The 14,448-nt window shown below is 49.6% G+C and overlaps 1 protein-coding gene across 1 annotated transcript in view; it reads right to left on the reverse strand.

The window, feature by feature from the left end:
- Nucleotides 1–12,349: 12,349 nt before the first annotated feature.
- Grk5 (G protein-coupled receptor kinase 5) overlaps nt 12,350–14,448 on the reverse strand; it is a 189,233-nt gene continuing 187,134 nt past the window's right edge. The window contains exons 15-16 of the mRNA XM_013021982.1: nt 13,993–14,124; nt 12,350–13,065 (exon numbers count right to left, since the gene is read on the reverse strand). Coding sequence (XP_012877436.1) covers nt 12,967–13,065; nt 13,993–14,124 — 231 coding nt within the window. The 3' untranslated portion in view covers nt 12,350–12,966. The remainder of the gene's footprint in view (nt 13,066–13,992; nt 14,125–14,448) is intronic.

The following is a 14,448-nucleotide window of genomic DNA, read 5'->3' on the forward strand; positions in this document are numbered from 1 at the left end:
TTCCTTCCCTCCCTTCCCTCCCTGCCTCTCCACTTCCCTCCCTCCCTTTCCTTCTTTCCTTCCTTCTTTTCTACTCTCTCTCTTGTCTGTCTCTGTCTCTCTGTCTCTGTCTCTCTTTCTCTCTGTGGGTCTGGCCCAAGGTCTTAGAACAAGAAGCTGGGTGTTGAGGAAGTTGAAGGAAGATCTTGGTTAGCTTTGGGCCAACCTACTTCCAATTAACATGGGGGCCTGGACAGTTTCCATTTGGGTGAACTTGGAAGGTCTCCGGCAGCTGCCAAAAGATGTCTGGGGGCACTGATCCACAGGCCAGGTGGAGCCTTATGCCAAGAGACAAGAAGTGTGTCCCCATCCTGCCAGCTGAATCTGAGGCCAGTCATGCTGCCAGCCAGGACACGTCTTGCCTGAAAAACTGAAATGGATTGGATAGGCCGTGGGAAAAAGAAACCCAGAAAACCTGATTCCAATTCCACCCTCGGATTCTGCGGCCAGGATCACGCTGTGCATCCCTTGCCTGTTCTCCTGGAGGCAAGAGGCTGTGGGATGACAAAGTTCCTGGGCAGGAAAGCCCTGGAAGACAAAGTAGGGTGGTTGTTTGCTATTCCATGTGGGATGTGTTAGAAACAAATCAGTGAAATGGCCAAATGAAGGAGATGGGTAAAGCTGTGGCTCCATGGGAGCCCGATTGCTTCACTGTGTGTCTTCTGTGGTCTCTGGGACCCCATACTCCACCTTCCCAGGGAGTGGAACCCCTTCGGTGGCTGGGGCTTAGCAATGGGGGATGGATGGCTTTTTGGAGAGAGGAGACTTGAGGGGATGAAGACTGCTGGAAGAAGTGGAGAGGAGAGAAAGACAGAGGCTCCACGCTCAGCAAGAGCCCGAGATCCGGACCAGAAGGACTCTGACAGAGACTGAAACAGAGGCAGACCAAGCAATGGAGAGGACAGAAAGCATGAGAAACACTAAGGCTTGCACTTTCCCAGAGAGGGCTAAGGGACAAAGGATGGAGTCCTGGAAAAGGTCTCCTGGGGCCCAGGGGCCCTGCCAGCAGCCACAGCAGGAATGGGGCTCCCTAAGTCCTGCCACAGTCCAGCCCCAGTCCCAATTGGGGACAACAAAGATTCATCTGACATGAACAAGATCACAGCCTGGCTGGGGGGGTGGGGTGGGGTGGGAGGGTCTTTTTGAAACCACCATGGCCATGATGACTGCTTGACTCTGCAAAAAGAAAATGGAAGGGGCTTCGATTGTCCTCCTCCCTCAGGGCTATTGCCACCTGCCCCTCTAGCTCTCCTATTCTTCTTGGTGGGGGTGTCATGGAGGTCTCCACTTCTCAACAACACTAATTTCACATGGGTACCTGTATACTCAGGGCTTTATATTTCCCACAACAGTCAAATATAGGGCAGCTGCATGGTTAGATCAGCTTCTCAGATGAAGAGACTGAAAGAGATTAGTTAATCTTCCCAAAGTCACATAGTGAGCAAGTGGCAAAGCCAAAATTCCACCTCATATCTCTGTGGGTCTGAGGGTGGAGCGCTTAATAAACATGTTGTCTACACCTAGAATACAATGGAAGAAGTCCAAACAGTTGGGCATGGAAAGAAGAAATGGGTAAAAGCCAAGAGCTTTGTTATTTAGGCTTAGTGTTTTGTTTTTGTTGTTGTTGTTGTTTTGCTTTTTTGCTTTTTTTGGGGGGGGTTGTTTTGGTCTGTTGTGGGGCTTGAGCTCTGGGTCTGGGTGCTGTTCTTCAGCTCTTCAGCTCAAGGAAAGCTCTCTACCACTTGAGCCACAGCACTACTATCTGTTTTCTGGTGGTTTATTGGAGATAAGAGTCTCATGCACTTTCCTCCCTGTAAAGTGATCATCAGATCTCAGCTTCCTGAGTAGGATTACAGGCATAAATCACCAGCACCCCGCTATTTAGGCCTAATTTTGAGAATGCTTTGTGTTTTGTGTTGTTGGAAAACACAGCCCTTCTTGACCAACCTTAGTGAATGATTGTTGGAGATGGAGTAGTTTTTAGGACTGTTACTTTGTATCATTTGGTACATTGTCTATGCAAACATCTTCTCTTTCCTCCTCCTCTAAGATACAGGAAGGTACTTCAGGTACCAAGATCTTTTCATTCCAGACACTTGAGAGGCAGAGGTAGGGAATTTCTTTTTTTTTTTTTTGGTCGGCCGTGGGGCTTGAACTCTGGGCCTGGGCGCTGTCCCTCAGCTCTTCAGCTCAAGGCGAGCACTCTACCACTTGAGCTACAGCGCCACTTCCAGGTAGGGAATTTCTTGTGAACTCATGAGTTGGAGATTTGGAGGGAGACTTCATCTCAAAAAAAAAAAAAAAAGAAAAGAAAAGTAAAGAAAAGAAAGCAAAATCCAAAATGTTTCATCAGCCAACATATGGGAATGAACGAGTAAATGATAGCATTTAAAATTCAAGAGAGTTAGTGCTAGAAAAAATAGACGAGGTTCTTGAGCTTATGAATGATTACTGAGATACCATTTCTCCTCCCTTCCCATGGCAGAAATAACTAATCTATGGAGTCATGCTTCCCACCAAGCTTCCATTCTGACTCACAATCTTCCTCCACAGTGCTTCAGACAAGAACAAAAAAAAGAGAGAAAAATTATAGACCAATTTCTATGATGAACATAATATATATGCGAGCATTTTCAGCAAAATATTTTCAAACCAAATTCAACAATACATTAAAACATTATACACCATGATCAAGTTGGCTTCATTTTCAGGAATGCAAGGATAGTTCAACATGTGAAAATCAATAAATGTAATACAATACATAAAAAGAAACAAGGACAATTGCTCATCTCAATAGGAGCAGAAGGCCTTTGACAAAAACCAAACTCATTTTAGAGTCCTGATAAAGACTTTAAAGAAATTAGGAACAGAAGGATTGCATCTCAGCATATTATTATCAGCCTATTTACGGCAAACATGTGTCAAGCCTCATACCAAACAGGAAGTAAGAGGAATCATTTCCTTTAAAGTCAGGAATGAGACGAGGACATCCAACTTCTCCATTCTTATTCAATGTAATGTTTTAATTCCTAGGCAGAGCGATGAAGAAAGATAAACCAGTAAAGAGATTCAAATAGGGATGGAAGAAATTATTCTTATTTCTTAAAAGACCCCAGAGACTTCACAAAAAAAAACCACCCCAAAACCTTCTAGATCTGACAGACACTTTCAGCAATGTAACAGGATATAAAACCAGAAAGCAACAAAACAAAACAAAAAAAAACCCCAGTAAGCAAAAATCAGTAGCTTTCCTTTATTTTTTGTCAGTCATGGGGCTTGAAGTCTGGGCCTGGGTGCTGTCCTTCAGTTCTTCAGCTCAAAGTAAGAGCTCTATCACTTGAGCCACAGTACCACTTCCAGTTTTCTGGTGGTTAATTGGAGATAAGAGTCTCACAGACTTTCCTGCTCAGGCTGGCTTTGAACCGTGATCCTCAGATCTCAGACTCCTGAGTGACTAGGATTACAGGCGTGAGCCACCAGTGCCTGGCAGTAGCTTTGCTTTACATCAAAAATGAGCAGGCTGATAAATCAATTCTATTCAATGATAGAAAAAATCTGAAGAAGTAAAAACCAAGGAAATGAAAAATCTCTAGAATAAAAACTATAATGCTTTGAAAAGCAGGATGCCAATGGTTCACACCTGTAGTGCTAATCAGAAATCTGAGATCTGAAGATCATGTTTTGAAGTTATCCCAGGCAGTAAAAATCCATGAGACTCTTATTTATTTATTTATTTTCGGTTGTGGGGCTTGAACTCTGGGCTGTCTTGAACTTGAGTGCTGTCTCTCAGCTCTTCAGCTCAAGTGAGCACTCTACCACTTGAGCTACAACCGCCACTTCCGGTTTTCTGGTGGTTTATTGGAGATGAGAGTTTCATGGTCTTTCCTGCTCGGGCTGGCTTTGAACCCTGATCCTCAGATCTCAGTCTCCTGAGTAGCTAGGATTACAGGTGTGAGCCATTGGCGCCCAGCCCATGAGACTCTTATTTCTGGTTGGCCACCAAAAATATGGAAGTAGAGCTATGGCTCAAGTGGTAGAGCACTAGCATTGAGCAAAAAAGCTTGGGAACAGTGCCTTGGCCCCGAGTTCAAGCCCTAGTACTGGTGCCAAAATAATGATGATGATTATAATAATAAAAATTTAAGAAAGAAATTGAAGAAGACACTAGAAGATGAGAAGGCCTCCCATGTTCATGGATTGAGGTAATTAATAGTACAAAAATGGCTACACTGAAAAATGAAGGATCTACTACCAAAAACAATCTACAGATGCTATGAAATTCCCATCAAAATTCCAATGTGATTCTTCACAGAAACCAAAAAAGTCAATCCTAAAAGAGCCTGAATATCAAAAGCAATCCTCAGCAAAAAAAAAAAGCAATGTTGTACATTTCACAGTACCAGATTTTAAATTATACTACAGAGCTATAGTAACAAACACAGTGGGGCATGGCATGAAACCACACTAGTAAGAGCCTACTAAAAACCTCTGTGGAGTGAATGCTGAGTGAATTTTACAGGAGAAGAGATTTAGAGTTAGGGAATGGTCTTAGTTTCTCATGTGTTCCAATAACAAAATGCCCCAAAGCTGGGTAAACTGTAAAGAAAAGTTTATTTTGGCCCAGAGTTTTAAGATCAAAAAGTCCAAGCTCAGAAAGCCACATCTAGGGAGAGTCTTAGGCTGTTATAAATGGTAAATGGCATTGCATGGGGGAAGCTGAATTTGAGGGTGCCATGTGGGGCTGAGAGGAGAGGGGTCGCATGCCAAGTGAAGAAGCTGAACTTAAGTTGTAGCACCTGTTTTCTGGGTAACCAATCTAGTCCCAGCAGCCCTAACCTGGTCCTGAGAGAGATGCATTAGTGACCCACCAGCTCCTAGGTCTGGTAGAGGCCCTCCATTCCCTAGTCTTGCTACATTAGGAACCACAGGCCAGCAATGAGCATTTGGGGAAAAACCACATCCACAACATACAGGAACATAAATAACTTGTGCCAAGATGCAGAGCTGGCTGTCTGCAGAGCCTGGGCTTACACCAGTTCTCCTGGCTCAAAGCCACGCCCTCAACCTCACACTGGGCCCTAATTGGTCTCTCTGGCCAAAAGTGGGCAAGATGGGCTCCTGCTTCTGTGTTTGCCTTGGCTGGAAGGGCTCTGGCAGGATTCTCAAATGGAACTTTACTGACAACCCACAAAACCCAAAGGAAATCAACAAGGGGAAGATGACAACTTACAACATATTGCACTTATGAAATCTATTCTTTTTTAAAGGCATGGTATATTAGCTTCCTATGGTCACTATAACAATAATGACAAATTTAGTGGCTTAAGACAATGTAAATTTATCCACTTATAGTTCTGGAGGTCAGATGTCTAAAATCAGTGTGTTGGCAGGGCCTTGGGTTGTGGAGATGTAGTTTTGAAACTGCAGTGCTCTCTGATTTATATGATAGAGGCTTATGTTACCTGGAGAAAACATGTTTAAAAAATCCTAATAACGAGAACAACAAATGGAAAGAAGCTTAATTGCCGGGCATTTGTGGCTCAAGCCTTTGATCCTAGCTACTCAGGAGGCTATGATCTGAGAACCTTGTTTTGAAGCTAGCTGGGGTAAAAAGTCCATGGGACTCTGACCACCAATTAATTATCAACAAGCTGGAAGTGGAGGTGTGGCTCAAGTGGTAGAGCACCAGCCTTAAGTGAAAAAGCTAAGCAAGAGTAAGGTCTTAAGTTCAAGCTGCAGTTATCAGCAGCAAGAAATAAGAAAAAGGTAAGAAATTAAAGAAGGAAGGAAGGAAGGACAGGAGGAAGAAAGGAAGGAAGGAAAAAGGAAGGGAGGGAGGAGGGAAAGAGAAAAGAAGTTTAATCTTAGTATCTTAGGAGTCCCTGCTGGACCCTGTCTTGGCCTCCAAACTCCCATCCACCTGGATTCCAGGTAGCAGGTGGGGCTGTGGGTAGGGCATCAGATGCCAGTGTTGAGAACTAGACTGTGCTCTGCTGGAGGGGACAGTGCTGGGCAGCAGCATGGGCACCATGTGGCAGCAGTTCCCTTTCTCTAACCCTCTTTATACTGCAGGGTCTCAGGGGCTAGGCAAAGGCTGGACACTCAAGGTTGGCAGCCCTTTGAGATGGCCTTGGGACAAATTCTGCCCATACAGTGCTGTGTGTCAGTGAGTAAGCAGCTGATTTGTATGAGCATGTTATGTCTAGTGGCATGTGTCCTGAGAGTGTTCCCTCTCAGGGGGACATGTGAGGGCCCTGTGGTTAGCGACATGAGCAGAGGCTGAAAGGTCATGAGCTAGAGAGGGTTTGGAAGATCAGTGGCCATGACAGGAATCAGGATCTGTAGCTTAGAGGTGAGGAACAGACTGACCTGTGAGGTCCAAGGTTCAGTGGATGGGTGACTATAGGAAAAAGAGTGGATCACCAGAGACCTCTACAAAAGGAAGGTTGAGAATGGATTGAGAGCTGGGGGGGGTCCCTGAGTCAGACTTCAGGAGGTCTCATCTTAAGGTCCTGATTTTGGCTGTCCACAAGCTCCCATGTCTCTTGTAGCCATGTGAACACTTCAGCTCCCAGCACTAAACATCTGTAGGATCTGAAGGAAAAGATGCTCGGAGGGCAGGTCCTACTTTGCTTCCAGACTCCAGTCTCAACATGTGGCCCATGAACCAGCAGTTCACCTGGGAGCTTGTTACAAACACAGCCCCCACCTGCTCCAGGCAGGATCAATCTCATATATTGAAGTGCCTCGGCTTGAGGTGGAAGAGGCAGGCTTGTTGTGTGTCTCCTAGGCTTCCAGTCTCTGCTGGTCTGTAGACTCTGGAACTCATCTTTAGATCAGCCAACTGAGTCTCTTACCTGCTGTTTCCCTGGGTCCAGTGACAACTGACTGAGGCCTGGGTAGTGTTGACCCTGAGGATCCGCAGGACAGAATGGTATACATGCTAGGCCTGCTGTAGCTTGAGGGCTCCTAAGGGTGCAAGTTCTCATCAATCCACTGAAAGGGCCCTCTTCCCTGAAGGGCAGAACCTGACACTGTGGTGCCCTGGGTTGCCCATCTCCTGGAGATGGCCTGCGGTGCCCTCACCTACATCCACGGCTGTCTGGTGAGAAAAGGGTGGCAGAGGTGGCATGGGTACCTCCCAATCAGATGCCCATGTGCGTGGACAGAGTGGTACTGGGGCCTTGGCAGGCAGTCTGTGGAGTGAGGGTTTCTCCTGCAGACCCATTCCAGGAAGGGTGGTGGCTCATCTGTCAGGTGCCTCTTCGGAGCAGAAACAGGACGGAGCACCATGAAGCTGGGAGAGGTCTTCCCATTCCCCACGGGGCCTCCTGCCCGAGGTTGGAGTGCCAGTTCCCTTCGCCCCTTCATCTTCTGTCACCCCACATAGTCCACAAACCCTTGGATACTGGTTCCTCAGCTCTGAGCTCTACAGTTTTTCCCTCATCCCTCAATAGTTCCTCCCTCCATCCCAGGAGACACCTTTCTTCAGTTATAGCTGCTCTTCCATCCATTCCCAACGAGAGACTCCCCCCGCACCCCCCCCCTGCCAAGTACATCCTATCTCTAACTCATTCCTGTAATTAGGAAAGGCAAGGGGAAGAAAGTCCTGCAATTCCTACCCCCAGAGGCGCTCTGTACTGACTCAGGGCAGAAATGAGCCTTAACCTAGACTCCAACGCTTTAGTCCTTGCCCATTTGCCCAGACAGCATCAAGCTCTACCCTGGGCTGGGGTATAGCGGAGTGTGGGGACAGGCCAAGGGCCTGCTTATAGATCACAGGGATCTAGAAATGGCTAGAGTGATTGGGATCTTCAGGGCACAGGCCAGTGTGCGGGGCATCATATATGTTCTTACAGGATTCTCCAGGCTCTTTGCTGTGGAGCTTTTTTTTGGCCAGTCCTAGGGCTTGAACTCAGGGCCTGTGCACTGTCCCTAAGCTTTTTTTTTTTAGTATGGGATTAGTTGGCAATAAGAGTCTAATGGACTTTCTTGTTTGGGCTGGCTTTGAACTGTGATCCTGAAATCTCAGCTTGTAGTAAGGATTACAGGCATGAGCCACCAGTACCCAGCTGTCACGGAGCTTTTATAACTCACGTGTCTCACTTGGCAGGTGGCCTAGAGCTGCCAGCTCAAGGTCACAGGGTTAGTAAGGGATTCTCTGAGTCCAAAGCCAAGCTCATTCTCCAGTTACGAGGTTTCAGGCCTTCAATCAAGCCTCTTATGGACAGCATGAGGGCCCTGTGCCAGGTTGGCTACCCGAGGTGAAGGCTGAATATCGGAGAGCCTTTCTGTAGAACCCGCCTCTACTGTAGGACACACATCAGGTGGCAGGTCCAACTGTGTTGTCTGGCTTTGTGGCCCTGGCCACCCCCTGCTGCTACTGTAGGACACATATCAGGTGGCAGGTCCAACTGTGTTATCTGGCTTTGTGGCCCTTGCCACCCCCTGCTGCTTGGTGCCAAGAGGCTGGAGCCTTCTGCAGACATCTACTGAGTCTCCATTCAGAAACTGATGCCTGGTAAGAGTCTGGATGGCCTACTTAGGCCCTAGCCACTGGCATAGGGCTGCCTGGGGTAGCTCAGGGAGTGGATGGCATGTGGATTGTGAACCTGATCAAGGGTTAACCAGAGGCCACAGCAGCAGGTCTGGGCGTCTTTCAAGGTTATCAACTGTCATCCACAGACGGAAGAAGACAAGAGCTCAGTGGAAGGAAAGGAATGCAATGCTGTTTTCACTAAGGAGTTTATTCCTCTTCAAAAACAGTAACAGTGGTTCTATCTAGACACAGCAGCACTGTGGCGTATTAAACGGAACATAAAGGATTCAGAGCAGCAGAACAGAGCTGTTACTTTCAGGAGTGACCTCCAAAATGGAACCATTTTTCATTCATCAATGTTAAAATCGCCCTGAAAAAAATAGAAACCTTTGGATACTAGAATTATTATTATTATTATTATCTTAACAATGCCAGTAGCCACAAGACTCCTAAAATGATTTACCTTTAATCTGGTACAAAAATGACTTCTCTGTGGACTGGGGAAAGACACCTAGATACTTTGGGGGAAAGTGTCTTTCCTCTAGAGGGAGCTAGCTTGTCACATGTTTTAAATTACTGTCCCAGAGCAAGCCTCTAGGTGTAAGCCAGAGGAAATGTCCCATCTCTGCAGGCTAACCTGCACACCTCTGAGCTCCATCGGCTGCGTGGCTGCTTGTACCCTGGAGTTCCCAATCAGGGTCTGCTGTGCTCAGGAAGAAAAGAGCTCTCAGCTCTTCACAACTAACATGGCGATGTGGCTTCCAAATGTACAATGACGTCTCCTACAGCAAAGGCCACCACCTTAGAAGGTCCTGTCTCAGAGTATCAGATAATGAAAACAGGTGTCAACCTGAGAGGTTGCCATTGGAAGGGTGCAAACATTCAGCAGGAAAAGTGGACACACAACAGCTGAAGGGAAGAGCCGAATGTCACTTGGACCAGCACTTCAGCCTCTCCCTGGGAGACTTCTGGTTATCCAACAAGCTGCCTTGCCTTTTGGCCAGGGCTGGGTGCTGGGCTCTTGGAGGCTGCCGTGCTTTCTCTGTGTGGAGGCTGGTGACAAAGTTGGTGACAAAGCAGAATGATGACCCGGGCCTTTGGAGAAAGGACAGGATGTGAAAGAAAGGGCCGAATTTCAACAGCAGGGCTGGGCTCTGGGGCAGGCAACCACAGGAGATTTATGCCTCTACTACAAAGAGGTGTCCATGCACATGTCCCCGGGACCAGGGAGACCTCACCATGCAGGCACCCATGTCACTGGGGCCTCCTGCCTGTGTGTGCACGGTTACTCTCCTGCTGCCTGCCAGTCCCGGACAGCAATGCATTCAGGAGACCAACAAGTCCTGTGGCCGCCACCTGGGCAGCAATGCAAGTGAGCGGCTCTGGAACTCAGGGTTCAGACTCAAGAATAAGTGGATGTGGGGATGGAAGCCACGAAGGCTTTCTTAGTATTGTGGGACCCCACCTCAAAGGGCTCAACCAACACTTGTAAGTCAGGGTGACCACAGCAGAGGCTGCCTTGGGTATAGAGAACAAGAGCCTGTACCCCGAAAACAGTGGAAGCAAAGACGGATGCCCTGAGACCTCGACTCTCACCCCAAAGGCACAAGAACTAGAGAGAACCATGTCACACGTGGAGCAAGAAAGGCTCTTCTGCAAAGAACTCACATGCATGGAAGGGTTTCATTCATTCACTGTCTGAATACACGTTCCCTGGATCTGTGAAGGGTTGGGAAGCCTGGTTTTTAATTTAAAAATATCTTTTTAAAAATGCAGCTACGGAAAGCAGGGCTGAAGGAAGACTTGGCGGGGACGGCTAGTTTTCAGGCACTGTTCTTGTGACAAAGCCATGGATGGGCCAAAAGGAACAGAACGGGACAGGCCGCGCGGTCCTGCTACCTCCCTGGGCACTTGGCAAACAGATAGTGATGAGGAGGAAGGTGTTAGCACTGGAGTTGGTGTGAAGGACCACTCATATCTCGGGACAACATGGTAGCCAGGCTTTGCTTTTTCTTGCTCCTTGCGGTCATTTGCTGGAAGTCCCCAGTACCTAGGCTCTGAAGGGTAACGAGATTTCTTTCCTGCCCCATCCACCTGACAAGGGAGAAAAAAGGAAGGAACTTTCTGGATGGCAGCTGGGGGAGGTAGCTTGGGCTGGCGAGCATCCCAGGAAGGATGTCAGCAAGAGCTTGAGAAATCTTGAAATCCTGGAGTGTCCCACTTCCTGGTGGAAATCCAATATGGCTGCTGGCGTCTGCTTCGGATTCCTCCTCGAGGGCTGGGCTGGGTGGTAACATTACTAGGATTAGAGGGAAGGCTGGCTGTTTCCTCCTTCTCATTTGTAAAATGACCTCCACACAAATGATGTGTGGTCAAGGCCACACTCTTTTTATTAGTGTGCCCCAGGACCCCCAGCAAAGTTTGGGGGATGAGTTTGAAAATAGGATGTAGCTCACATGAACACCCTCTGGTATTCTGCAGGGCTCATGTAGTGTTTTGTTGTTATCTGAGATGGTCTCACTCTCTGGTGAGCCTAGCCTTGAACTCCTACCTCTGCCTCCCGAGTGCTGGGATTACAGGTGTGAGCCATTAGACCTGGCCGGAGGGCTTTTGCAAGGTCCAGATTCCTTGGTAGCAGAAGTCTGTGGCCCCAGCACTCGGGAGGCAGAGGCAGGACAGATCTTGAGTTCAAAGCTGGCCTGGACTATATGAAGAGACTTCCATCTCTCAAGTAAATAAATCAACAAACAAGATGCAGATTCCTGGTCCCAACTCCTAGATATCCCTAAGTGGTAAGACTGGGGAAGAGCCTGGAATCTTCATTTTAACCAGAGAAGCCAAACAGGCTGAATCCAGCTCACCCGTGAGAAGCCCTGCCAGCTGTGGGTGGCTAAGACTGGTTTTGAGGCAGAACTGGACACAGGGGCTCAGCCAGGAGGGGCGTCAGTGAGGATTGAGGGTGGAGGGTGAGGGCAAGTCCGATGCTTGAGGCATCAGGGAGTGGCCACCCCCCCCAAGAGTCTGGGAGGCCTTTAGAGGCCCCTGATCTGCAAAGCCAGATGGTCCTCAGGGTGCTCATTGTGTCTGAGACTTGGAGATAACCAATCGGAACTTCTCCACACCAGCTCTGCCGGGAAGTGCCAGGAGTTTGTCCTGAGCTTCGCTGGCCTGGTCTCTCCTCAGGTATCGTAGTTGCTGGGCAGCACCTTATCCACACCACACGGGCCAGTGAGTCTGTGGGGGCCGTGGAGGTGTCAGGGCCCAGTGAGCAGGAGTCCGGGCAAGCCTCCCTCCCCCACGCAGACGCGAAGGCCTGCTGACTCGCACCCCGGCTTCCTGCGTCCGCTCACCTGAGTCGCGAGTGCAGGGACCCTTGGGGTTCCACCACTGGCCTGAGCAACGCTATGCTCCCTACACAAAACAGAAGCCTCCAGACAGAGCACACGCCTCTGAAGTTGCTGGCTTCAGCAGTGGAGACCTGCTTAGAAAGAGGCGCAGGGTCCCCTGGGCTGGAGATGACCGGCCCTGGGTACCAGCCTTCCAGGAGGGAGGTGGCTGAGGGCGGGCAGCGATCGCAGCTCTGTCTCCACTGCGTCCTAGGTGTGTCTGGTAGAGCCGATAGAAAAGGGAGCAACTGGGGACCCCTTGCTGGGTTCACAGGGAGGGCGGGGAGAGGCCCAAGAGCACCTCAGGCATTAAATTCACACCATTCCAAGCCAACAGAGAAAGGGAACAACCAATACGGAAAAGGTTGGAGAGATGGATCAATCCTTTAACGGTCAAGGGTGAAACATTTTCTACATTTAATAGAAACACTTTCCCATTGGAGGCTCTGGAAGTCTGGAGTCACATTTTTTTTTTTGTGGTTGTTTTTGTTTCTGTTTTTTCTTTTTCTGTAAATTCTCCCCCCCCACCCCCCGGTACCCCTCTAAAATGTCTTCAAACACATGGCTTAACAGTGGCTGCACAGAAAATATACACCCTCAAAATCCAACTTTCATTTAAATACAAATATACAAAATGTAAACTGAGACAATAGAGAAATTTACAAAACTTTTCTTTAAAAATAATAAAGACAAAATTCAGTTCTAGTCAGGATGCTATTAAAATGCGTGCAAGTTGTCAGATCCCATTGGGTTTCTATTGCAAGGTTCAGCAAGGGCTAGGCCGATCCATCCGGCGTGGGGCCGCCTTAGAAAACAGACCTGAGTGGAAATTTCTTTGAGAAACCTTGAGGCTCCTTGAGAGGGTGGACGGTCTCGCTCCCCCTGCTTCCCGGGGGCGTCTCCGGCTGCCCAGCCACAGTGGAAGTCCCACTGGCACGAGTTCTGCTTCCAAGGAGAAGGGTTTGGTCTGGCTCCATGTGGACTTCCGGGCCTGAGCGGCAACTAGCTGCTTCCCGTGGAGTTGGAACTGATGTGGTTTGAATTGATGTGGTGGTTATGGCTGGGCCTGGAATTGGGCGAACTCTTGGAATTGTTGTGATGCTGACAGAGAGAAAGAGAGAGAATGCAAGGCTTGGCTAAGTCAAACCTGGGGCTCACACACCCGTGGGGCTCTGGAAGGAGAGGCAGCGGGCCGGGGCTGGCCACATGCCCTCTCCCTCCGTCTTGCTTTGGGGAGCTTGAGCATTTTCTCCTGCAGACTCAAGTCCCCTAGCCACTCAACTCACTCTACCAGGTTGGAGGGTTTTATCCGGTGCCTGGAAGAGGCTGGGGGAGGGGCCTCTTTCTTAGCATCTGTATGGTTAAAGCTGCAGGCCCAGAGTTACGCTAAACTGCACTTCTTAGCAGAGTGGCTGGTGCAACTCATCTACTCTCTTGTTTTCAAGGGCGAGACCCCAGGGTTCTCGCACCCGGGGCCCTTCTCATTTGGTCCACACTAACCCTTCCTCTGGGGGCAGACATCCAGGGGACCGTCTTTTCTGAGGGGCCATCAGCTGGAGGGGACCCATTCAGTACTGGGGCCCTGCCCCAGCAGCCACCGCCTCTTCCGGGATCACCTTCCCACACTGGGTCTCCTTCACCCGTCCTGAGGTAAAGGCTCATCTACGCCACTCGAGTCTACAGGCCCACGTGGGGCAGAGAGTGCTTCTCAATCAGAGACGATTCTGCCCACCAGAGATGCCTGGCAACATCTGGAGATGTTTTTGGCCATCATACCCAGGGGAAGGAGTCACAGCACAGCCCTTGGCACCCAGAACGAGCCCCTCATGCCAACAGCATCAAAGGGAGACCCTGAGGACCTCCCTTTTCCCGGGGGGGCCGTCAGCCCTGAGGGGGAGGGCTGTGGACGGCGGTGGCTGCCCCTGAGCAGGCAGCCCTGGGCCGCGGCTTCCTGCAGCTCTGCTCTTGCTGCTTCTAATGGGTCTGGGTTCCAGAACTGAGGTCCGGCTGGCCGGCCCGGGGCTTCACCTGCCGCCGGAAGAGTCTCTGGAGCAGCCCTTTCTTGGGAGGTTCCGGAGGCTGGCTTCTGTTCAGGTCCGGTGAGAGGGTACCGTTGGGGCCGAACACATTCAGCTCCTTAAAGCATTCTGTTTCTATCATCTGGAGAGGCCGAGCAGAAACGCGCTGTCACCAGCCAGGCCTCCGTGAGCCTCCTCCTCCCTGATCCCCAGGCCCTCTGGGCTGGACAAGGCTCCCGTGTGCAGGTGGGATGCAGCTCCAAGCAGATCCAACGAGAACAGAGCCGCTGGGTATGACTCGTCCTCCTCCACAGACCCCCGCCACCCCTTCCCTAACCTTCCCAATGGAAACGCCAGCTCCTCCACTAACCAACCACCCCACCAGACTTCCCAGGGCAAGCCTCACCTCCTCCTGCTCCCTCCCAGCCCACCCAGCCAGCTTCCGACCCCACCCCGCACCCCGCCA

Source organism: Dipodomys ordii, unplaced genomic scaffold (genome assembly GCF_000151885.1).
Source record: "Dipodomys ordii isolate 6190 unplaced genomic scaffold, Dord_2.0 Scaffold58, whole genome shotgun sequence".
Taxonomy (NCBI): domain Eukaryota; kingdom Metazoa; phylum Chordata; class Mammalia; order Rodentia; family Heteromyidae; genus Dipodomys; species Dipodomys ordii.